General features: G+C 42.8%; 1 protein-coding gene across 1 annotated transcript; it reads right to left on the bottom strand.

Moving 5' to 3' along the window:
• Positions 1–3,342: 3,342 nt before the first annotated feature.
• On the bottom strand, positions 3,343–25,564 carry LOC107189158 (putative aminopeptidase W07G4.4). Its single transcript, XM_015577633.1, has 8 exons — positions 25,548–25,564; positions 19,329–19,610; positions 16,183–16,291; positions 9,685–9,832; positions 7,032–7,384; positions 5,753–6,031; positions 4,673–4,912; positions 3,343–3,759 (listed from the first exon to the last, which is right to left on the bottom strand). The coding sequence occupies exons 1-8, from the start codon at positions 25,562–25,564 to the stop codon at positions 3,343–3,345; spliced, it is 1,845 nt and encodes a 614-aa protein (XP_015433119.1).
• Positions 25,565–26,237: the final 673 nt, after the last annotated feature.

Genomic DNA, 26,237 nt, shown 5'->3' with positions numbered 1-26,237 from the left:
AGCACCGGCGGGCCCGACCGCGCGCCGATAATGCGCGGCGGCTGCCCCATCGTGTTTACCGGCCGGAGGCTGTATGCTACCCGGGGACCCGTTCAACACCCGTCGCGTATCATGTTTTTCGTCGCGAGGGGTAAGGCAATTCGGTATGGCCGATGTCCCGTATCGGGACAGTTTGATAGTGCTCGCGATGGAAATTGGGGATTGGTTTGTTTTTTATTGAATTGGTTTCTGGGGACTTTCGTCGCTAGGTGATTGGGTATTTTGAGACTCTTGAGCTCAAAGGGACTGATATTTAGAGAAACTGGCACTTGATATCGCGCTGCCTAGGTTCTAATAAAATTTTGGAAATTCCTTGGGAAAGAAACCTGTGTCCCGAATTATATTTATTGAAAATTAGGTGTTATTTCGTTTTGGAATGACTTCACAGTGATTCGAGGGACATGGGGTCCAAATGATTGGGTATTTGGAGACTAGGACTTGATATCGCACTGCCTAGGTTCTAATAAAATTTTGGAAATTCCTTGGGAAAGAAACCTGTATCCCGAATTATATTTATTGAAAATTAGGTGTTATTTCCTTTTGGAATGACTTCACAGTGATTCGAGGTTACGTGATTGGGTATTCGGAGCCTGTTAACCCGAAGCGACTGTTATTTAGGGAAATTGGAACTCGATCCTCCCCTCGAAGCTCTACGGACATTTTGAAAATTCCTTAGAAAAGATAAATCCCAAGTCATATTCAAATTCCGATTGATCCCTACCGAATACATATTTCCGAATGACGCTCTCCTTCATTTTCTCACGGTGGTAGTGTGCAACTGTTTTCCCGCAGGGTAGCAATCGCAACAAACTAGCTAGGATAGGGACCACCTACGCAACGTCAGATCACCATTCGATACAAGGATAATTGCGATAATCTGTTGCGCCCTTTGGGGAGTCAATGATCGAACAAGATCGCGTCCACGGATAGATAGACCCGGGTGAAAAGGGAACATAGATAGAGAGAGACACAGGGACGAGGCGGACACGCTCGTTCGCGTGGAAAGAATGGAAGAATTAGTTTTGGATCGGGCTTTCGATCGTGAGAGAGCAGACGTAGGCAGGCAGCCGGCAAACGGAAGCTTGACTCGTACACGGTAATCTCGGCGTGATACGCCAAACATTTTCTCTTAATTAAGAAAGGACGTGGCCGTAATTAAGTTTCCCTTCCACGTTATTCACCCGCGCGAGTCCCAGACCTGAAGCGCTTCCTTACACCTATCACCCGTCAAAACACACAACAGAAGAGAATTCGTTCGATCCCTTTTTATTTCGAGTCGCTCTTAAAACTGGCCCGAAGACCCATTATCCAAGCCTCGATTTTACCATTCGCCAAAAGATAAATATGGTCAAGAGAAAAAATCACAGTGTAGCACTGTAATTATACCAGCCGTAAGGAAATAGAAGTTCTGGAGTATCATTCCGAGAAGCGATCCCCTTATCCTGCACAATGCTCTCGCCGTTTATCAACGTTTCGTAGAATCTATCGGGTTACTCCGGACGTGATAACAATTATCGGGCCTGCGGAGCGTTAATTTAGCAATCAGACTGATAATATTACAATCCTGCCAGGCTCGACTGCGAGGCTTGTAGCCCTCGTACGTTTTATCAGGACGGGCTGATCGCACTTCCTGATAGGCGAAATGGCGCTCACCTCTAACAATGTCGTGCCACGTTATCCTACAACGAAATGCAAGTTTATGACTGCGCCGTTTTGTCACTCAGGCGATCACCCAGATAGCAATGACGCCTCGAAGACGTCTTAAAGGCGTCTTACATGGAAATGTCCCCCTCTGATTTTGTTGAAACTTTGTATGTCTGTGAAGCAGTCAAAAATAAGGGATACGTATTCCATTTTATCTGCTGAAACGCGACTTTAATGGGTGGTACCACCCCTCGAAATTTTTTTATCAACAAATTATATTTTGGACAATTTGTTAGCACAGTATTATTTTATGTAAAAAACCGCAAACCTGATCTATTAGAAGTTTTCATGTATCTCTGGTTTTCGAGATAGTACAATTGGGTCGAAACTTCGACGGGTGGTTTCACCCCTTAAAATCGCGTATCAGCCGATAAAAAAAAATACGTATCCCCTATTTTTCACTGCTTAACAGACATACGAAGTTTCATCAAAATTGGAGGGGGACACTTTCGTGCCTTTCTTTCTCAGACTTAAAATAGTCGTAAAATGGACGTCTTCGAGGTGTCATGTGCAGTCTGGAAAGTTCGATGATTCTCTCTCCTCTGTCGAACAGCGCTTAGATTGCATTCCTTGGATAGGACGGGTCCGAGAGCGACAGGAACGCTGGCGCGCGTTTATTAGCGTATGTCGCTGTGTTTCTCAGTCCCGAACGGAATGCGTGTGATTTCCGATTTTTCAAGCGGTGTATTTTCCCGCCGCGGATCGGGGCCCCGTGAGAATTGCGCGGGGACGCGGCTGTGAGAAAACCGATGTGACTCGGGAGCCGAGTCGTATCGTTGCCGGTACCGAGCGCGGAAGTTGGGGGGAAAAAGGCTGTTAAGTCAGCCGAACACGCTTCTTGGCTCTAATGAATCGGACGGTGAACTTGCTCGATGACATAGGAACTTTGTGTTCTGTCGCGTGGAACGCGTCGAACAAGTATCATCGGGCGGTAACTAAACATGATTTATGTGTATTGTTTGGAGATAATAATACCTCGAGTCATCTTTCAGGGAAAAGGGTTGAATATTCACTCTCTGTTGTACCATCGGTACATTGAGGAGGAATTTACTTGACCGATTGCCAAGGTTTTTTTACTATTTTAATGGTAACTAGTTATCGATCGTCGGTACTGGTAGAATGTACCTTCTGACACAGACGAGATATTAGGATCGATCTGACATGCGATGTAATTTTCTGTCCCATGTTTCGGGGGCGTCAGAAGCCCCCGTACCATTTCAGAATTCCATTCCTTGCTAGCGAAACTGGAGCAATAATGTATGTATGTATTGCCATATGCAATCACGGGTGTGTGGATATTGGAAACTTTTATGTAGAGGTGCACTTTCATCAGCGTGATTTTCGTGGGACACGAAATCCCATAAGATGTTCGGTCTATTCTTATATCTCGTCTCTGCCTCTGCCGACTGATACAATCACTACAATACCAATTCTGGGTAAGTATTAATAACAGTTTTCTATCTTAACAGCTGTTTCTGACCCAGATGGTAAAGGCTTGAGCCTCTTAATCAACCCCTGTCGGATGACCGTGCATTTATAAAGCTATAGAATTCCTTCGCACGTAACTTTATTAGCACAACATTCCTCCAAAATCTATTATCAGTAACACACGTCTTTCTGGACATTCGGCTTGCAAATGGGTTCGACCACGGTCACAGGTTCTCCGCCGCATGGTGGACAGTCGCGCGGCATCACGCAGGGTTGGCAGGGTTGGTAGCAATTCGGCAGGCAACACGGATCGCAGGGACCACATGGGACTTCGATCTCGCAGGGTACAGGACAAGGTGGACAGGGTGGACAGGGTTGAAGGCATATGGGCTTGCAGTCCGTCTCGCAGACATACTGCATCTCGAAGGGTAGGTCGTTTCGGACTGTCAGGCACTTGCCTTGGATCAGGTAGCAATAGGACAGTGCCAGGACCGGGTTGCCGCTGTAGGGTAGGTGGTGTGGCTTCGGCAGATGTCCGCAAAGGTCGATATGCGTGTATTTTAACGGGGAACAGCTACAGGCTCCGTGCTGGAATCGATACCGTTGGAGAGGGGGTTAGAAGGAGGGTGGTTGGGGATAAACGAGGCTTTAAACGTCATTGTAATGGAAAAGCTTTTTAATCCGCCATTAACGCCTCTCGCGGTACTTGTGCTAAGCTGATCGCCCATAAAGAATTCATCGACCTATCGCGGGCTTGGGAAGAAAGTGTTGCGTAAAATGGCTGGGATAGATAGAGGGAAAGAAACCCAGCCGGTTATCCAGGTGTTCCATTGGAGGCGATCGCGTGAGCTGCTGAAATTGAATGATAAATTCGGATCGTGGTCTCGTCCACGGGTTAGGATAGAGCTCTGGGAACCTGGATCGTGGGGAAAAGGTACTGATTAGTATCGTCAGATATTTATTCCCTGGGTCGACATCTAGCACTTCCAGGATGGTTTCAATCAACCTATGGAATAAGGAACAATGAATTATCGATAGATTAATCATTGGATAAGAAGTCTAAGTCCTGCTGGGTTAGGTTCAATCAGTCTATCATTCCCCCGCAACGCTGAAAAGGAAGCCAGAATTGGAGCACCTGTTGGAGGATCGGGTACAATCGTCAGCAAACCCTACCACGGACGAGGTATATTGCGGCCTACTTTTCTGAGACGCTAGCGGCCCATTGCCATTTTAGTGTCACTAACCCCCGTTTTCATAATGTAGATTCATCTCATAATGTAGGGGTTATTAAAATCACAAATTTTTTAAGGTATCTGTTCTACAGATTTGGTGAGTTGTCGAATCCTATAAGGTAACAAGTTTACAGTCCTATACCTCGTCAGTGACCCTATATCGTCTAGTATTTTAAAAGTATTTTTGATTTAGTGCTGTAGTAAAAATATACCGACACTCGCCATAATGAAGGAAACTCTCCAGATAAGTTCCTCACGGTAATCCTTACCTGATCCAGACCAGAGGCCATGATGAGGAACGCTGACGGACCCTGATGTCCCCTTTCCGTCTTCCTGGTCCCTTTGTTCACCGATTGGAGAACGTCGTCGCCTTCTGTCAGACCCTCGTGGAAATTGAAGTCCTCTCTGCGTATCCTTGATATCTCGAACGGGTCGCCCATCGTCTCGCCGGATGCTTGAAGCTTCTCTGCGTTACTGACTAGCCGCGCCACCGCGTTGTCCATGGCGATCTGCAACCAGTGTCGTAAAAATGACGATTATTTTATTTAAAAGGATCATTAGACGTTTAGTTTAATGTTTTCTGACAAACTAAAAAAGATGCTGCCGTCCTCTATTGTTTAAATCAACGTCAAATTTAAGAGTGGAACAACACCCCGAGACGTTTAAAAATAGAAAATGTTTGGGAACCTTTTTTCTTAGGGAATTATTAACTAACTTCCATTTGTAACATTTTTATTTTCCAAAAATTGGAGAATATAGCTGGAAGCAGCGGGTACATCCTTCAGAAACTTGAGAGTATTCATTTAGTGATTACTAGACTGCGGATGTTTATTGAAATTTAAATTTGTTGGGGGTTAATCTACAGGAACTGGAATCAAACCAAGATCTGCCTACTTTAATCTCTATTTTATCAGATTCCAAAGAAAATAAACGCTTCGTCATAATTTAGCAAACTCAGTAGCAATGTACAGTAAATCCTCGATAACTGTTTGACGACTCTTCGACATTTTTACTGTACAGCAATTTCTACAAAATTGTCTCTGCTATAAATGCATAAAATCCGTAGTCTAGTGATTAACTATAAAAAAAAAATTCCCCAACTTTGCCTGTCTCCAGACGCCTGAAAGTATTTGACCCCTTTAAACACAATATTTTAACTCTTACGCGAGAGAACATGAAATATTGGACAGAAGTGCCTGCGTATTAATACATTCACTGCCTGGTGATCCTCACTCAGCACAAACGTGAAATGTCATACTAGAGGATCAACGTGAACGGACGATTCAGCGAGAACAGAATTCTTGCTGGTGACGGTGTTATTTTCAAGTTGAAGGTAACGCGACACTAACCGAGTATCCACGACCGGCCGTTAGCAGAGCGTGGCTGGTGAGCGTCGCGACGGTGAAGAGGTGGGGGTTAACCGAGCAAAGGGCCATTTCTTTGATGTGACAGAGGGCATCGGCCATCGCCATCCGACCCTCCGCGTCCGTATTCCCGACACGCACCCTGACCCCGGATTTCGCCGTGATCACCTCGTCGGAAACGTAAGAATTCTCGCCGATGCTGTTCCTCACCACGCACAAAGCCGCCACAGCTTTAACCGTCGGCGGTTGCAGTAAATTCACCACCTGCGAACACGTGATCTGTTTCTTGAGACACAGTTCCGGAATGATAGATCAGAGTTGGGCAGAATTTTATTCGAATAATTCACAATGAAAAGTAGCAGTTTCTAAGGGTGTCGTCCTGAGCATTAAACAATTAATGAGATTAAATAATTGTTCGACAAATGTCGATTCATGAAATTTTCTTTTCAAATTATCTTATAACGAGGATGGCAGAATTTCCAGGGGGAATATAAGTCGATGAGACGAGATCTCAGTGTGTTTTAAACATGCTGGATTATTTAAATATTTCTACAAAATTTTGACACAAGATTAATATCACAGTATAATTTAAGACGAGACAAGCCATCTCTATGAATCGAACGCATATATTTTCAAAGATTTATGACTTAAAAAACGAAATAAAGTGTGTCTGACTACGTACTGCCTTTTCCACTGTGGCAGTCAACGTATTAAATAGTAGATAATAGTAGAATCAACTACCTCAGCGATAAACAGCACTCTGATTATTAAAAAGTTACTACTAGAACAATGATACCTTTTTCTTTGAAATGTATCCAACTAATTCTGAATGACTATTTTTCCTTGAATTATGACGAACCAACTGTGAATCACTATTTTTTCTTGAACTATCTTTAACCAACTAGGAATGCTTTTTTTTCTCGAACTGTGTCTAACCAACTCTGCAGCATTATACTGATCAGAGTTGGTTAGAGTATCTGTTTGGAATAACTAGTATACGTTGAAAATATTTTTGCTAATAACTTTTCAATACAAAACTCAAAATGGTTAAAACTTCTCGAGGGTCACTCACAAAAATATCCTCAACAAAATATATCAAGGTCAAAATCATCACCCACTGCATCCTCAAGATGCACCCTCTAAACTTAACTGTTACCAAAAAATAAATAAATTGTCTGACGCAATTATCCGCCTACCCGTTCCCGAGTGATTATGCCGAATGATCGTTTAACGTTGATTTACGACGTGTGTCATATTAAAGTACCTGCATGAATCCAGCACAAGCGGCCGCCCCACATTTGTCCCTCGACATGCCGCACATATCGCCCTGGATCTTGAGGTCGACGCCGCCGGTGTCGTAAGTGACACCCTTTCCCACGAGCATCACCGTTTCCAGGACGCAGGCAGGATTAGGGGGCTCGTAGGTCAGGAAGATAATCCTGCCAGCGTGGCGGGGGATCATCGAGGCGGCTCGATTCACGCACGCGAACAACGGATACTCCTGTAGCAGGGTGTCCTGATCGGACACCACTTGCATCGTCACGTTCGAGCCGCAGAACAACTCCGCGAGATACTCCTCGACCCTCGGCGGTGCCATTCTCTCCGGGTCGGCTCCACCTGTCGATTAAAAAAATACTCAGGCGAGCATCGTGTATACCAGTCGGATACGAAAATCGGAGCTCTGAGTTGTCTCAGGTTCAGGTACGATTAAAGTAGACAATCGAAAAACTTTGGGTACCATTGGAGTAGGGAGTAGAGTTGAAGGTACCATTGGAGAACGAAAGCTAAGGATTTGAGGTACCATTATAGAAAGAAATTGAGAAACTTGTGGTTAGTTTAGAGTAAGAAGCCGAGAAGGTGAAGGTGCTATTAAAGTATAGAAGGGAAAAATTTGAGGTACCATTACAGGAAGAAGTTGAAGGACTTGAGGTTAGGGAACCAAAAATGTAAAGGTACCATTAGAGCATAGAACCGAAAAATTCGAGGTACCATTAGAGGGAGAAATTAAATAGCACCAGTTAGATTAATAAAATACACGAACAAAAGATTCTGGTTCCATTAAAATCCTGTACGGTAGATAGAAAATATGTCTGATCATAAACTGACACATACTACTTAATTTCGTAAATCATGTTTAAACGAAATTATTACAGTCACGTTTAGAGAATGTATGAATAGAAGATTGTTGATGAAGAGAGTACTCATTTACAGTGCATAGAACGCATGTCTGACCATGAACCGACCGATTCTACTTAACCGCGTGCCGTTCAAGCTTGGCGCTAAATTCCATACATTTTATAATTAACGGCTGTCCATATAAGTTCTAAATTCTACATCCTAAACTCTCAACAAAATTTGCTTTTCCATCTTTAAAAAATAAGTATTTCCTACATTAAGAACTGAAGTATAAACTGGTGAACCTGATGGAAGTTCCTATTCTACCCTAAAGTTTCGTGTGTTGTAAGACACCACGAGCTACTACCGCCACTTTATAATAATATTCGAATCGCAGAAACGAGTTTGCCATTCAGACTATTTAAATAGAACCTTCCTCGTTCACTTTTCAATTTATCCATGCTACTTTTATCCAATTTAAGACAAATTTTGGATCGTCGGAGGGACAATACACACGGGGATACAAATAAAATTTAGAATCATCAGAATCCTATCGAACGATTCCAAAACGTGGGACTGAATGTTAAGTACCGTTCCTTGAATCTTCCAATGGAACATTACCAGCCGTGTATTTCATAAATGAACGGTGTCCCGACGCGGGGCGTCGCGCGGTAATGCATGGTACACAACTTTTTCTCGTTTAATTAAACGCCCGAGATACTTGAGGAAACGTGGAAGCGGAACGGTACTGAAATTTACATTCCTCGGGCGAACGCGGAAAAACGTCAAACCGGCGGCCGTTGGGAACGAAAATGGGAGGGGAAAAGAATTCGGTCGACGTCCCCGTGGAAAATCTTCTGTCGCGGAATTATGGGATACCACGGAATTCCTCGGTTACTCAGAGAGGGCGATACGGACAATCTGTCTTCGTGTCCCGTTACAAAAGTGGAACAGTCACGTGTTACCAATTGGACAGTCACTGAATTACTAATGACTCGACAATGGCCCTGCTTATCATAATATTTAAGGAGGTATTCCTACTCGGAGAAATCATTCTTAAGCGAATTTAAAAACAAAGAATTAAGGGACCAAGCACCAACATTTTTGTGCAATCTTCTTTCACGTTAACAAATATTATTACACGTCTTTTGCAGCTTATCGCTCTGAATGGCTGCCACGATTAACGTTGATGTACTCATCGGAAAAACTCAACAATAATCTTCATCTAGATAAAAGTGGCTATCTTGTAAATTACTATGAATAAAAGAAATTTTTTTTTAAATAACATCAGCCATGTAAAACAGAAATTAAATTAGCAACTTCTTCAGCCATAAAAAAAAGTACTCCAGATATTGAAATAATAGTAATTCACAAGATAAAAAGACGTCTATTTAATATGTACATCAAAGCTGAAGTAGATTAGTCAGCTAATTATTGAGATATCGTGGCAGCCAATTCGGAGAACATGGTTTCGAGAAAAACGCGTTTACTCGTGCAGTGGTACACCGTTTTCCTACACGAGGTTCGAGAAACGATCGTTCAAGATACGTGTCCGGCTCCCGATCGATGTTTCGAGTCGCAGAGCATCAGCTCAATCCTCGAGCTTCACGCTCGGCCAGCTGCGACACGGGACGTAGTAAGTCGATGTGGTGGCCGCGGGCGATTTTTGCCTTTTCTCGTCCCATTTCCACGAGAAAAGTACGCGCGCAAGAACGGGAAAGGGGCGGCAACGGAGGGGGGCGTCTTTCCTCGGCGTCGCCGCTCGATAAAGCAACAGGAATCTCGGTCGTGGCAGGACTTACCGATGTCCCTCGCGACGTATCTTCCGCTTTCGAGCGCAGTGGCCAGCTTCACGACACCCTGAAGCTTCTTACTGCAAATCGGACTCCAGACTGCCAGCTGGCACGCCTTGTAGCAACGGTCAGGGCAGATCTCTCGCACCTCCAGAGGCTGGACACACGGTAGACATGGACTGACACACACACCTGATACGCTGAATGATACTTATACAGGGTGGGTAAATAAGGAATACTACAGGAGATCCTGGATTAGTGTTCGAAGGCCCTTGGCATTTATAAGGAGAGATTGCAAGGTGTAACATTTTTTGTTAATGAGGTTTAGCATAGAGTTTGGAATTCTGAAGACAATGATATTTGTTTGAACGGGATATGGCCAGTAGCTTATGGAATATTTAACAGTAGAACTACCGAACCCGTCAAAATGACGGATTCTAAATTGTTTACTTTACAATTGTTGAAATCCTATAGTATCGTAGTCCTACAATAGTTTATATATTTCAGGGGTGGTAGTTCTAGTGTTAATATTCGGTGGTTGAGGAGCCTTCGGACATTCATCGATAATTTACTGTATCTAAAATAACTTGTTACCTATTGATTGTAACAAAAAACGTTTCAATGAATTATATAGCATTTTAAGGGATGCATAGATACAATTTGATTTCATTGTATCTTATTTTCTTTTAGTTATCAAAGTGATCTCGAGTTTTTTCAAGGATGAAGTATGTTTTTTTCAGTACCATCAGTTGAATTCGTCCTATTAACAACATGCTACTAAAAAAAGGAAGAAGAAGATATAAAAAAAATCTCCATTAAAATACTATATAATTCATTAAAAAGTTTTCTGATACAATCAAGAGGTTACTAATTATTTCAGCTAGTACTTCTTAATAACTCACCCTGTGTGCTCATAAATATGAAACAATACATGCTACTAATCCATTTTCCAATGTAAAAAACCGTTGCCATATAGCTACAGGTGAAACGAAAGGTTAAATATATAATCAGGATAACGAAAAACACCTTGACTCCCTCTCCACCATACAAAAAGCAATCTACTTACGGCTCAAGCACACAAGAGCGAGAGAGAGAGGGATTTGTGAAACTGCAAACTAGAATAGAAAAATCGATTCGAAAGCTGTGACAGGGTTAAAGGTGAACACACGTTCCTGTCCGACCCCATGAGGTCACGGAAACGGCTCGAAAAGGGCACCTAGAAAGGACATCGAATTTTCAGGAATACATATTTCACGAGGCCCGAGAGAGACCAAGTTCTGGTCGAGTCCACGGTACGTATCGCGGCCGTCCCAGGCGAACCGAGGAGAGTTTCCGAACGCAGCTTCTTAGCGGCTTTGTTCCGCCACACAGAAAATATTAAAGCGGATAATCCGCTTAACGGATCACCAGTTCATAGGAGACGCACGCGCGGCGGGCCGGACTTTCGCGGAAGATGTATGTTTCATTCGAGGATCCCCCTCTCGTATATTAATTCCCTTAATATTTCACGCCGCTCCACGAGACTCTCGGCCCCTGTTCCTCTCTACTTCAGCTCCTTGAGCAACACTCGAATAATGTTACCGTTCCCCCTTGCTCTAAAATTATAACATATAACTTTATATCCCTTACCTGCTCTATCCCCATTTGTAAGTCTTTTAAGGCATCCGTATTTTAGCTTGTGTCTATTGTATTCAACGACTATTAATCGATTGAATTCGGCGGAAATTCCTTTGCCACTGATCGAAAGCTGCGAGATACTAATGTGTCAAAGCTCTTCCAATAACCCAATACCACATAAGCGCTCTAATATCCCCTATAAACACTCTATATCTATAATACTCAACAGATAATGCTCTATGCTCTAATTCTCTGATACTGTATAGAAACTCTATATCTGTAATACTCTATAGATAAGACTCCGTGCTCGATTGCTCTAATACTCTATGTGTGTATAGGTTCCTTAAGGCTCGATAATCGCAGTAATACCGTAGATCCAGCAGCGCCCACCACCGACCCTCAGGAAACCAATATCTTCGCCGATTATTGCCGTTGTAACAAAGAAGTCACCACCGTGTTCAACCCTCCAGGAAGCCTCTATCCGAACATTTGACATCGGTGAATCGAGCGTTCTTTTTGGTATAAAGAAACAACGAGGTCCGAGGACGTGAAAAAGCAAAACAATGTCCCTGTACAACGGGCGTTCGGGGGACCAGCCGGTTCAGATGGAAGCAGAAAGGGGATGGAAAAATAGCAGAGATGAAAAGAGGGAAAAACGGCGTCGCAGTGATCTCCGCAAGAATCACCCGCTAAGAATTCTCTTCCTCCATTGTCGACGATGGCGGTTCGATTCGTAATTTCAACGGCTTGTTCTCGTCTCAGGTTCTATTAAATTCAGGAAGATTTCGGGACTTTCGCAGTATGAATGGGTCGGGTGGGGACACTCTGAGTCGGTGGTTCACTATTGAAACTGTGATTACAATGAGTCCAGAGTACATAGAAGGAAGCATTTCTTTGGAACTGAAATGGCAAGCGTCGAGACGATTACGGAGCGGATGATTGTCATGTTGAAGATGGGACTTCTGTAAATCTAGCGAAGTACGATCACGAAATTTCGGGCAAGAGAATGATGTTTGGAGAAGAAGTTAAGTATTATCAATGTGGCACCATTTAGAGCGATTTTGTGTGGCATGTAGATACAGTAAATCCTTCATGAGTGCTCGAAGGCTCCTCGGCACTGAACATTAAATATTTCATAAACTAATGGTCATATGCGATTGAAATAAATATCAATGGCTTCAGAATTCCAAGCTCTATCACTGCACTATATTGCATTAAAAAGTTTACTATGCATGTTAGTCCCATAATTATGAAATAACGATTTAAGGGTCTGGGCGATAAATTCGTCAAGGTAAAACATACCTTAGTGTCTGAATACTATTATTGTGACTCAGATTAAGCTACAATTGTTAGCTGCAAAATGAGGAACCACCAGAATCATACATATAAAATAAAATCTTTAGTGCACCAATGACCATATTTAGCGTCCAACACTCTATAGCAAAATTACTAACAGTACTGAAAAGTTAATAAATATTACCATTCCGTTGAAGCAAATGTACTAATTATTCCGTCTATAATCAATTCTGTCGTCCAAATTAATTCCGTTCATCGATTACTCCCAGAATTATTAATGCGCAAACAAACGAGCTTTTAATAGTCCACATTGTCTCTGTTCCCCCATAAAGACATGTCGACCACAGACGTATGGTCAACGGGCGTCCGAAAGATTTTCACGTTACCAGAGACCTAATCTCATCGATCCTTTCCACGAAATTCGAATGCCCCGCGGCTCTAGAGGACCTGCCGACGCGAGGGTCGGTTTTCCCAATACACCAGGAAACCGATCAACCAGGATTATTCGCCTCGAATATAAAAATCGTGCGGCGTTTCGGTTCAACGACATCTTGAGTAAACAGTGGCCGGTGACAGGTATCAGCGGCGGGACGCGCGGTCAACAGAGCTATTAAACAACACCCGTCAGCGACAGCAGGAACGCAACCTGCGGCTGATGGATAAGTGTGTCTTACGAGCGTAGTAGATCTGGCCCGACTACGAGGATCCCATTGTTCATCGACGTCTTCGCAGCTGCAACCAAACACGGTTGATTTCACGCTGACACTGATGGACGGGGGCGGATACTGGACCGAATAACGGCCATCCATCCTATCGATATTAAAGGGGAAAAAATGCAGGGGACATAACAGGTACAACTTTTGGTGGAACAGTCTCTAGAGGATCGATTGTTATCTACTATGGAAAATTTAGAATAGAAACTGTCTATACTTTCGTCATCGGACTTTCTATACTTTCGTCATCTTGTTAGTATTATCCAGTGGAAGTATTTAGGTGTTGACATCCATTAGTCCGACTATTATTTTAGGACTAACTGACCCTCTAGTTATCATAGGAATCGGTAGGAAATTATACTTTGGTCCTCGAAGGTTAACAGGAGAACGAAATTCCTCCGGTTACTCTTGTCTGTATAAAACATGTTACAAAACATTATTTCGCATTAAATCCAACGTTGTTAAATTATTCAACCGTCTAACTACACCGTACAGTGAATCCTCGATGAGTGTTCGATGGCTCCCGACACTGAACACTAAATATTTCATAAACTAATGGTCACATCCAGCCGAAACAAATACCATTGTCTTCAGAATCCCAGGTCAATCACTGTGCCCAACCTTATTAAAAAATTACACCTAGAAACCTCTGCTTGTCGCAACCAAGGAGCCTCCGAGCACTCATCGAGGATTTACTGTATTCCAAACAAAGCAACAACCATCGTTCGCGATTCACCCCTCGATCCAAGGAACCACGTTCAAGATTTCCATCCTTTATCCTTCAAAGGATATATTTCCCTATTCGCTCTAGCCGCTGCAACTTTAAACCCTCCCCATGCACGAAGGATCTAGAGGAGGATAGGGGGAAGGGTGTGTGCATTTTCCACGATGAACAGCACATCACGATGGGGCTCTAGGGGGTCTCTCGGGGTGGTTCTCTCGTCTTGCCAAGAGTAACGGATGCCTCGCGTTCCTAAATTCTGACGGCCGGCGGGTCGACCTAATTAGCGGAATGCTCGAGGCGCAGCGGGGGTTGGCTCTCTGTGTTTGAGCCATCGACGTCGGTGGCTCGTTCCCTTCTTTCGTCCGGGGGTAGAACCCGCGCCGCTTCCTCCGTCGTTCAGGCCGCCTCAGTTTCCTCGCACCCTCCACCCCTCACGAATACAGGGCATCGTTTTCCAAATACCGGAAGACGCCCTCGGAGTTCCGACGCCGCGTAATCGGAACGCCCGCCGTTGAACGTCGCCTCTTCGTTTCGTCTCTTCCGTCGCGGGGCCGCGCTTCCGTCATATCCAACCCTCTCCTCCCGTTTCAACCCCCATCCCCCTTCGACACTTTCCCCCCTCTGCTGCCTTTCTACTAACTAGGGTGCGTCGTTTTTGAATTTTATTTTCCAAGGTAAGTGGCGCTATAAATGCATAAATTTCCTTAGTCATCATCTTCTAACCTTGCACACCTTCTAACCTTGTTCCAACCCCCAACCCCCTTCGATACTTTCCCCCCTCTGCTGCCTTTCTACTAACTAGGGTGCGTCGTTTTTGAATTTTATTTTCCAAGGTAAGAGGCGCTATAAGTGCATAAACCTCCGTAGTCATCACCTTCTAACCTTGTTTCAACCCCCAACCCCCTTCGATACTTTCCCCCCTCTGCTGCCTTTCTACTACCTAGGGTGCGTCGTTTTTGAATTTTATTTTCCAAGGTAAGAGGCGCTATAAGTGCATAAACCTCCGTAGTCATCACCTTCTAACCTTGTTTCAACCCCCAACCCCCTTCGATACTTTCCCCCCTCTGCTGCCTTTCTACTACCTAGGGTGCGTCGTTTTTGAATTTTATTTTCCAAGCTAAGAGGCGCTATAAATGCATAAACTTACTTAGTCATCATCTTCTAACCTTGCACATCTTCTAACCTTGTTTCAAGCCCCAACCCCCTTCGATACTTTCCCCCTTTACTGCCTTTCTACTACCTAGGGTGCGTCGTTTTTGAATTTTATTTTCCAAGGTAAGAGGCACTATAAATGCATAAACTTCCTTAGTCATCATCTTCTAACCTTGCACACCTTCTAACCTTGTTTCAACCCCCAACCCCCTTCGATACTTTCCCCCTCTACTGCCTTTCTACTACCTGGGCTGCGTCGCGAACTCTGTTTTGAATTTTATTTCCCAAGGTAAGAGGCGTTATAAATGCAAAATCTTTCGTACTCATCACTTTCTAACCTTGCACACCTTGAAAATCATTATACATTTTTTTCGCCTGGCGAATTGTCATTCTTTCTAGCATTCGTTCGTAGACGAGGGATGAAGATTATTACAGACGAAACGACTTTTCACTGGTGTAAATTCTCGTTAATGTGATGTCTGAGGATTAAGATGTAGGTGATTCCGAGGGGTCCACACCATGATTCAGGTCACTCTGGCCAGCGAGTCGGCCGATTAAACCGGATTGAAACATCGCGGGCTGAAATTCCTTTGAAACAAGGCCTTCTGTTCGCTCGGCCTAACCAAGCCTAACCCCGCGAGCGACAGTACCCGGTTCGCGTTGTCTCCGTTTGATTGGTTCGAAATGGCGGATCAGCGGCCACAATTCTCCCGACTATCTGGGAAACGCTTTAACCAGCCGTGTTGCCTACAATTGAGCGCCCCGCGCGTTTATCAGCGACCGCCGACACGTTTACTAATCTTCGACTGTTCCATTTTCCCCCCTGAGGACGATCTATCGGACATCTGATATTCCCTTTTGTTGCCATATTAAATTGTAATCGATAGAGAATCGATATTGCATTAGACGTATGGAACTGGCCTTTCGAAAAATGAAACGGGGAAAATATGCTATTTTTTTTTTAAATATATGTTTCATGATTTATTACGGTTTGGGGGCACTCACCACGTAGAGACCCTCCAGAGCGCCAAGAAGAGTCACCAGCTCGACGTTCTCGAACCGGACGTCCGGCAGAAGCGCCAGCAATGGACACCTGACGCCAGCCTTCAGTGCTCTGTCCAGAGAAACAAAAATAAGTGTCTATTGTGATCGTGAAATTGGTAACTTGTTCCTTTCGGGTCTGGGAAACTATCGATAACAATATAATCCAGGAGACTACAGACGTCAAGAAAATGATAAAGCAAGGGGTTAAAAACATATGTCAAGGTCATCGGAGCTGCATCCCCTAAACGTAATACGTTTATAAAAAAAATCAAGTAATATTCCGTTTCCCAGACTTCGTTCCTCAGTAGACGGAATCGAAATATCCTGATCGATATTGGGAAAAGACTGACATTAGGGTGGTAGTTATTCTTTCCTCTTCATCTCGCCGCGGTATTGCGGCTGTCACGCTTCGCGGGGGTGTCGGGAACGTATGCGCGGAATCCTCTGGTAACATCCCGACAGCCGACAGAGGATCTTCTATCTCCGTGTGGAATTTCATTTTTCGAGCGAATTTCGGCGGTGCCAAACTCGCCCGGAATTCCAGGGTCGCTGCCGTGATATTATGGTCGAGTTTGTGTGTGCGTTCGTGACCCACCTCCAAAGTTTCTATAATTATTCCACTTTCACCTTCCGTCAGATGAGAGCGTGAAGGGCAAGGATGTACTTGAAAATTTAATCACGAATAAATATTCATCGAAACCGCCCGATCGTTCGAGGCCCATCTCGAATTTATCACCGAATCAACCATCCCAATATCCCGCCATCATAAATAGACACGCTCGCGGTCCTCCGGTTTAAAACCAATATCTCCTATGAATCATTCAGACGGCAGCGCACACGGTCAACCCTTCCGCGATTCGGGGGTTAACTGTACCGTGCATGTATCTTATAAATATTCACCGGTCACCCGATTTATACGCGGGGACATCGATCACACGACCGATCGAGAACCCTCGAGTGCTGTACAAGCATGAGAAGCTTGTGCGATCGCGGCGCCACAATGGTAGATTGTTCGAAAGAGTGGGAGAAAAATCAGTATCGCTTGAAAACCTACTTTACTGTGCAAACAATAATAGTAGAGACTCAAATGCAATAGAATTAGATATTAAAACTACAATATCTTAACCTTGCTGTTCTCCTGATTTATTCTTCAGGTTTGTATCCTGTAGAAAAATTGTTTCAAATGAATACACACAGGACTGATAATTTATATGTTAGAAACGAATATTTAAAAACCTATCGAAATATATTTTTGATATCTACCCGAGGAAAATAGCAGTGTTTAACAACTGTTTAATCCGCTCATTGTCTTTGCCCATTATACAGGACATTAATTTTATCAATGGGTTTCTAATGGTGAAATATATTTCTGGTATTAGGTAAACCATTGATAAAATTACTATCCTGTACAGTGGACAAAGAGGGGGTTAATGTACACGGTAGTTGCACTTCGTTGTCATCGACTGTATTCGAAGTAGTATTGAATAGTATTGAAGTAGTAAAAAAATATTCAATACCATAGTATTGAAGTAGTAAAAAAATATTCAATACCATAGTATTGAAAGTATGCTCGAGCAGATGACGTCGAAACTCAGGGAACCGATTGAACTTTCCTGACCAAACGAAGACGAAATGTCCACAGAAAAAGTCATTCCTTCCCGCAAAAACTGGCGAAACCCATAAAATCCAACGTGCTCGTTAGCCGTCGATTCTTTTTTTCCAACGAATTCGTTTATTCGTCGTAGCAAACGCGACGATGGCCCGACATCTTTCGCAGAGATAGGCGAAATGTTTTTCCGCTCACGAGTATCGTGGAGTCGTCGACGCCCGTGGCGTTATCAAGCCCGCCGCCGAGTGAATCTCCTTCGTTATTCGAGAAACAAGCAATTCGGAGTTTCGTCTAATGACCCGCCGCGCCCCGATCCCCCACCAATTAAGCCGTGCAATTAATAAGCAATTACCGCGCGAATTACCCGTACCGTCCGGTCCCGTAGCGCTCGTTTTGTTCGCAAGTTGCGAGGACATAGCCGTGCGTGGAGAGCAGGACCACGTTGATTAATTGTAATTGGATAATGAATCGAGTGTTATTCGATGGATTAGATTGTATGGGCGACTGGATTCGAATGGTTCTTTGAATTCGTTGGTAATTTGGGGGAGAAGAGGCGAAAGGGTTAATGGAAGTATAGTAAATCCTTGATGAGTGTTCGAAAGCTCCTTGGCACTGAACATTAAATATTTTATAAAGTAATGGACATATGCGGATGAAACAAATATTATTTGATTCAGAATTTCACGCTCTATTATTGTGCGAAATTTTACTAAAGAGTCTGCGTTACACCTGCGAACCTCACCTTGCCGGAGCCTTAGAACACTCATCGAGGATTTATTGTATGGGAAGTAAAAAAGGAAACAGTCTCGTATTTGATATAGCTCGAAAGTTAGACTGTTTTCAATTCTGTACTGTTTGCAATTGTTACGAGGATTCTGTACTTGCTTCGGAGACATTTTGATTAGAGTAATATGTATACAGGGTCGACCACAAAACGTTATCAGCTTTGATTATTCTACTGCTGGCTGTTCGATCGATAATTCTTTTGGTTAATACCACACGATTCAAGGAGAGTTTTAAGATAATTGTATCAAATTTTTTGTCAAAGTTGTCAAAATCACCTTCAATTTTTTAATCGATCAATCTATAATTTTGTTACGCCCACCTTTTAGCATATACTCAGACGAATTTGGCAAGCATAATAACAAATATTTTGTCTTCTAAACCAAAGAAATAATAAGAACATACAATTTACATCAATTAAAACGATGTTCAAAAATGGTGTCCATCAACATGGAATACAATCGAGGTCTCACGCGATCAATGTCACAAAGTTACCACCCAAAGATGGAAGAAACGTGTAAAAAGCGACGAGGAACAAACGATAAGATGCAAATTGAATGTTGCAGAGTTCGACCCTTAAAAAGTCCCCACGAATTTCCCGAACAAGTAAATATTAATCTTCCGAGTAATAAATGAGATTCTAGGGGTGGGTGAAGCCCGAGAAACTTTCCCCGGTGCTCGATAAAAAAAGAAACGGACGATAAGTTCACGTCACCTTTGGATGCCCTTGGTGGCCGCCTCGGCGAAGCTTCGCACGTCGTGGTAGTCCATATTTAGGGGTCCGGTAGGACTGTAAACGAGCCTTTTCGCGGGCAAATTGATGGGCAGAACCGCTCCGATCACGCCCAGGGCGGAATCGATCTGTGCCGCGGCGTACAACACCGTGCGAAAGGGTTCTGGCTCGTCGAAACCGGGCGCGCATCCCGACACCAGGATTATGCCGTCGTAGTCGCAGCTGCAGATGTTCACCTCGATTTTCAGCTGACACGGCATCCATCTGAAATACCGATCGCGATACGTCGTCAACATAATCGACGATTTAATTGACACCCTGTTTCCGAGGGTCTTGAAATTGTGATTCCGCGAATGAATGAAAAAAAGTAAGGGTCTAAAAGTTTAGGGAATTGTAGTGCTTATCGAGAGGATTGAAAAGCGTCTGATAGGCCTCGAAATCTATCCTTTCGATGTGAAATGTAACTGATGATTTAATTAATACCCTGTTTCCGGGGGTCTTGAAATTGTGATTCCGCGAATGAATGAAAAAAAATAAGGGCCTAAAACTTTAGGGGATTGTTGTGCTTATCGAGAGGATTGAAAATCGTCTGATAGGCCTCGAAATCAATCCTTTCGATGTGAAATGTAACCGACGATTTAATTTACACTTAGTTTCTGGGAGTCTTGAAATTGTGATTCCACGAATGATTAAAAAAAAATAAGGGTCTAAAACTTTAGGGGATTGTTGTGCTTATCGAGACGATTGAAAATCGTCTGATAGGCCTCGAAATCAATCCTTTCGATGTGAAATGTAACCGACAATTTAATTGACACTGTTTCTGGGAGTCTTGAAATTGTGATTCCGCGAATGAATGAAAAAAAATAAGGGTCTAAAAGTTTAGGGAATTGTAGTGCTTATCGAGAAGATTGAAAAGCGTCTGATAGACCTCGAAATCAATCCTTTCGATGTGAAATTAAATGTATTTTTGAACGTTCGATATTGCGAGTTAGTCGGAAAAAAGGGTCTAGGTTAGATAGACAAATTCTATGCCCACCAGAAATAATTGTGCCCTATGTAAATAATTGATTAAATATGTTGTTCCCGATACGCAGATCTGTAGCCTTCTGTCGGACGATATCCGTGGCGATGAGATGAACCAGATGGGGGATTATAGATTACAGTTTCTCCTCTGGATGCAGGATTAACCCTTCACGCGATGGGATTTATCGCATGGTCCGAATTTACTTTACATGCATCTAGCGTTGGGGTTGCCTCTTGAACGAACCTTCGGTGTTTTCATGGTGAGATAGTGCACAGGTGATATTCACTCGAACAATCGAAATCGAATTCAAACTGCAACCTCTATATTTCCTACTACAGTCTTTTGTTTAACACAGGGTGGGTGGTGAATCGCCCGTCAGGCAATGGGATTCATAGTGTGGTCGGAATATAATTTACCAAGCTCGAGGTTTAGGATCTCTATTCCTGGAGAAATATACACTTTGTCTACAATGGAAATTAATTACGACCAGATTGCAGATGGTCCGTGTAGATGATAAATACTCAAGGAGTGTGCTGAGAAGATCTGAGGGGGCGTTCTAGTTATTATATTTTCAATTTAACTTTCTAAAATGAAAAGATTACACTCACAACTACACTTGGAAATTTCGATAACAGAGTTAATTCACCTGACAGGGGATTTCAATACAAAATATTGTGAAAAGGGAGCTGTGAGCTAAAAAACGTTGAGAAACTATGTTGTAAATTAATATTCCTTCGACAAAATATACGCTTATATTTTTCCATAAAGGTAATTTTTTGTTAAGTATAAAACAGAAAAATTATCCAACCTTTATTAGAAGTTTCATTTTATTGTGTGTCGACACGATACATAGAGAACTGCAAAAAATCATAGACACTTGCATGGTCGCCGTGTCTATCTTCGCAAAGTAGATAAAACGTTCAACGGCTTCCCGTCCAATAAACACTACAGATGAGAATAAAAGACGGGATATACGGTGGGCACCGGTATCGATGCGCCATCGACGGGCGGGTTACTAAGGGGGCAAAGAATACTTCATAGCTCCTCGGCTCCTCGACGGAACATTGACACAGCGAACGGACTTAAAAGCTGCGCGCCGGTGGAAAGTCGACGACGAAATCGACGTCGACGTTAAAACGATATCTTCCTCCCGGAGTTCGACGATTTCGATACGAATCTCGCGGAACATAAATCCCACAGTATTTCCTGAGTGCTCGTGGTTCCGCTCGCCTAAGTGAGCGCTCGCTCGAAACGATCGTGAGATTTACCACGAAACACGTTTCCGGTCCCGCGATTCGATCACCTCGGGACACCCCGACAATCATTTCGAACACGGTGATCGTCGGGGCAATATTGAGAGGAATTTTTCTGACGATCGAAACCCCCTCCAAGGAAATTACAAATTAAACTATGTAGCTGTGACAACTGTAAAAATAGTCACGGAAGATTCTTCGTGCTGAAATTAATGGAGAACGTGGAATGGAGGGTTAGGAGTATTAATTAGCAGTCTACTGTTTTTTTTTTTTAAATTCTGTACTCGTTCAGAGATCATTTAATTGAATATGCTACCCTAATGGTATTTGTTATTTTTGGTTACATTATCCTTCACCGTTTTGACAACAGAGAATTTAATCTGCATTGCTGTTATATTGAAACCATAGTGCATTACTGGACTGCAGAATTTTATGCAAATTCATAACTTGGTAAATCTTTACAATAAGGGAGCCACCTACTTCGATGATTTTTTAATATGTTATTATTTTGAAGGTTTTAGTTGGGCGTCGCCGTTTGTAGAAAAAGTTATTATCAAAACAATTTGGTGCCCTATTTTAGTAGTATTGATAAGTAAAATGACCGATGACGTAGACCTTGACATATGAAGTCAACGTCACCCTCCTGAGAGACCTTCAGAAACTGTCAGTTATCAAATGTTGTTTATTACAAAGTTATGAACAGAACAATGATACCTTTCTCTTGAACTCTCTAGCCAACTCTAAACCATTATACTGATCGGAATTGGTTAAAGTAACTGGTAGGAATAACTCAGAAAAATATCTTTAACAACACATATCAAGGTCATCAGAGCTGCATCCCCTAAACGTAACTTTTACCTCTCATTATTTCAAATGAGCCTAGCTCCCCATCTTCGTGGTATCGTAGTAATGCCTGGCAAAGATAGGCTTAAATACTAGTGAATTCATAAACTCTACACTCCACTGATAAGTAATAATATCTGTATCGATACTACACCTATTATTACAACGTCTACGTCCCATTCGCAGCCGTTCCATGGGGCAATCTGTTCAATATAATCGACAACCGGGACAAAAAAACGTAATAAATGCGGTTGGATACGCGGGAAGGATTTAATGCCACCGCCCATGGGACCGATTTACCAGGGAAACTTCCGGTCCCGCAAAAAAAAAAGGACAGGAAGCGCCCCATGGGTGTAAGCTCTGTTCCACAGGCCTGTGAAAATGTTCCCCGGAAAAGTTCCTCGCAAGAGGACGCAGCCCGACCCAGGGTCGCGTGGGGATCAGAGTCTTGCTGCGGAGACGAACGGGAATTCGTTCCGAAAAGGCCACCGAAACGTTCCCGCGGAATCTCGAAGTAATTTGCACGGAAACGAAATCTCCCCAATTCCACCCTCTCGAAAGTTTCGAACGAATTTCTGCTCGCTCGGAGAGACGCCACGCGTGTGTGTTGTTTCTTTCGAGGATTCTCTCGTCTAAAGGCTTGGTACGTCCTGAAAAATGGCATCGGGCACTTGAAAGTTTCGTTTCGCGTATCATGTGACGTGCTCCCGATGCACTGACACGTGCACACTTCCGGCGAAAAGTTCGGAATTTGGTCTGTAACGTGAGAAAATTTACGGATTTCCGTGGTAAATAAAACGGATTTAACGAAATTCCTATGATTTCGAGATCGTCAAGTGGTAAGTAGTTACGCGATGGTTGCCTTTTTAAGGCTGACGTTTAAATGTACGTCCTTCGGTTTGTATGCGGAGATTTATTCGATTTCTAAATGACCTGTCGAGACTTTCTAGCATTTCTTTTGAAATTTCTTGACATGCTGTCCGTACGCGCAATAAGATGTTACATGTCACGCTGGATGCACTGAAATGGAGTACCATTTGGCAATACTGGAATTGAAATATTTCTACAAAATTGTTGGCGTAAATAATTCCGTACTATTTTATAGAAAATATATATACATATACAGTATATTAAAAACTCACATTTGACCCTCATATGGTCTGTACGCGTTTACCTATAAAAAACTATCATCGAATGTTTCCCTCTCGAAACCGTTAAACTTTTATCCGTAAGATTTTTCGATACCAATAACGATTTCGAAGATTTAAATATGACTCGCCCTGTATAGGCTTTTTAACGTTCAGGCTTTATTACTTCGAAATCGTACCAGATCGGGCCTTTGTCAAACATTTCTAATCTGTATGCTTTGGCGAACCATTAATAAAGTAATTTCATTGTTGTTGAAGTAACTATTAATAAGTGACTAACTTCAAGAAATGTTTCGATAGTGTTTCCTATGTCGCGAACTGCGAGACAGGACAAGATACAGCGAACACTTTGGTATAGTTCCCCTTTGTAGCTAATGTAATGGATCTCTTAACAAAGGCACCAAGTTCCTAATTAATTTCTGTTCTTGTAAATTAGTCAGCGCGGATGTGAATTTGCATAAACGTGCAGCCCATAACAGAAGGAATACACGAAAACTTTAACGAGGCACGGGGTCGATTTAGCACGGTAGACAGTGAGTTCAGCGAATTTTGGAAAGCTCTGGAGATAGGATACTACACACGGTTCGGTGATATTTATCATCGGATAACGAGGTGCTCGCGATTCCTCGCACGAATAAGTCGAAATTGTAGAATAAATCTGTTTACGCGGGAGGTTCTGGTTGCCGGTGAAATCGAGCGATAAACTGACGCCAATCCCACTTGGTGCATTTCCAAACTAAAGTACATTACCGATTTTATTCCCTTAACAGTTACACCAAACATGAACGAGCAAATTTATTAAAGTAATTCTAGGAAAAGAACACGGTTCATTTATCAACCAGGATTAAGACTATATCATCACCTCTGAATGATTAAACAAATTCAAATGCTTATAGATATCGATACACAGAACCATGAATTAATCGGGAATGATCTAAGAAATTAATCTAAGAATTTTCTTCAGATCAGATATTATATATTCATTTATCCCTCGTGCACTGTTCAATATTGCATAATCACGCCTTGCATTAAACTTGGTCGAAGCTAAAATCGAATTAAGGAAATGTCCTTACTTGATCGTTAAATATGGAAGCACTGGTGTCCAACTGATTTTAAAATTCTCGTGATAAAATATATAATTCAAAATTGAAAACTGAATTTCGGTCAAATTTATCTGTACAGTGAAACGGGGGTTAATAAGACAATTCACTGACGCTCTTGTATATTCAAATACGCTATAGACACAACTGATTCAGATTCACTATAAACACAGAAAATTCAACATTTCACTATATCAGGTTATCCCGTATATTAGACGGCACTATACGATCTCCCTGAGGGCAGAATTAAAACAATATATTATATCACCATAAATGACGATCTTAAGGCGATTTTGTATCATTTGTTAATGACAGTAGATCAGACATCAGTTAACAATTTGACGAAGGAAATAACGTAACAATGGTCATCAATCTATAGAAATATCAAAAATGCTTCAAGAATATTCCCATAGGAATTACAACCTCTACACTCTACAGGTTACTATTAAAAGTAAAATGAAAAACTCTTACAAAACTGATTAACAAATTCACTAAGAAACGAAAACGCGACACTGATTAATTAATGTATATTCTCACCTGACGTGCGCAGCAGAAATACGTTGCACCTCCCTGAAGGTTAACCCAATACTAAAACTGACACCACCAAGCACATTCACGCGACCGCAAAATAAACAATGTCAGAATGACTGTACCGTTTGAATTTTCTAACCAACAAACGGAGACAATACCCAAAATCCTCACAATGTCACGAAGGGTACCGTGAGTCGATTTCGTGCCGTAAACCGAGGTAAAGTCCCGGATGACCTTTTTCACCGCGACCAACGAGTACACTGATCCACGTGGCCCATTGTCGCCGATTTCTACGCGCTTACCTGGACTCGACCGCCATGATGGACCACGTCGTGTCTTCGACGTTGTCCTAGAAAATCAGCCTCGGTTCGCGTCGGTGAACGTCGGAACGAATACGTGTTCCCCTCAATCGCGATATTGGAAACGTGAAAAACGAGGCGACGATACCCGACATCGAGGAAAAAAAAAAAAAGACACCGTGACTCGAAGGAAAAAAGAGCAGCGACTTATCGACGCTTGGTCCCCCCTCGCTTCGTGCTTCACGTTGGATCGATCTCTGCCCGCGAGAAGATCCGCCTTTCCGTTTTATCGCGCGACCCTTCTGATCACTGGAAACCACGCGATAGGCCCCCTTATAAAAGCCATTCACTGGTAACCTTCACAAGTACCGATCTCCCTGATAGCGGGGACTTTAAATGGCACCTTGAGAGGAATTGTGAACCAGAGATGGGACTCGATTCGTCGTTCAGAGTTCTGAATAACGAATAAAAAGTGAAATTAAAGTATTTCGACATTTTTAATTTGTAAAATGTGGAACATGTTCTACAGGGTGTCAAATGTAATGGGACTCACTGCTTTCGGCCATTTGCGCCGGTGCAAAAAAAGGGTTTGGATTGGACGATGGTATCAAGCGTTCTAGAAATACTTTTGAAAATATTTTCTTTATATAGCGAAATCAAGATCACCTTTGTTAATATAAATAGGACTGTATT

This window comes from Dufourea novaeangliae, unplaced genomic scaffold (assembly GCF_001272555.1).
Source record: "Dufourea novaeangliae isolate 0120121106 unplaced genomic scaffold, ASM127255v1 scaffold146, whole genome shotgun sequence".
Taxonomy (NCBI): domain Eukaryota; kingdom Metazoa; phylum Arthropoda; class Insecta; order Hymenoptera; family Halictidae; genus Dufourea; species Dufourea novaeangliae.
Note: the sequence above shows the minus strand (reverse complement) of the source record. Positions and strands in the feature narration are given on the sequence as shown.

What these genes read in the sequence shown, in the direction of transcription:
- LOC107189158 (XM_015577633.1), bottom strand. An exon ending in GCCACCAAGGGCATCCAAAG is followed by an intron (nt 16,292 to 19,328) that starts GTGACGTGAACT and finishes TTCTCTGGACAG; the next exon opens with AGCACTGAAGGCTGGCGTCA. An exon ending in CTCTGGAGGGTCTCTACGTG is followed by an intron (nt 9,833 to 16,182) that starts GTGAGTGCCCCC and finishes CCGTGTGTCCAG; the next exon opens with CCTCTGGAGGTGCGAGAGAT.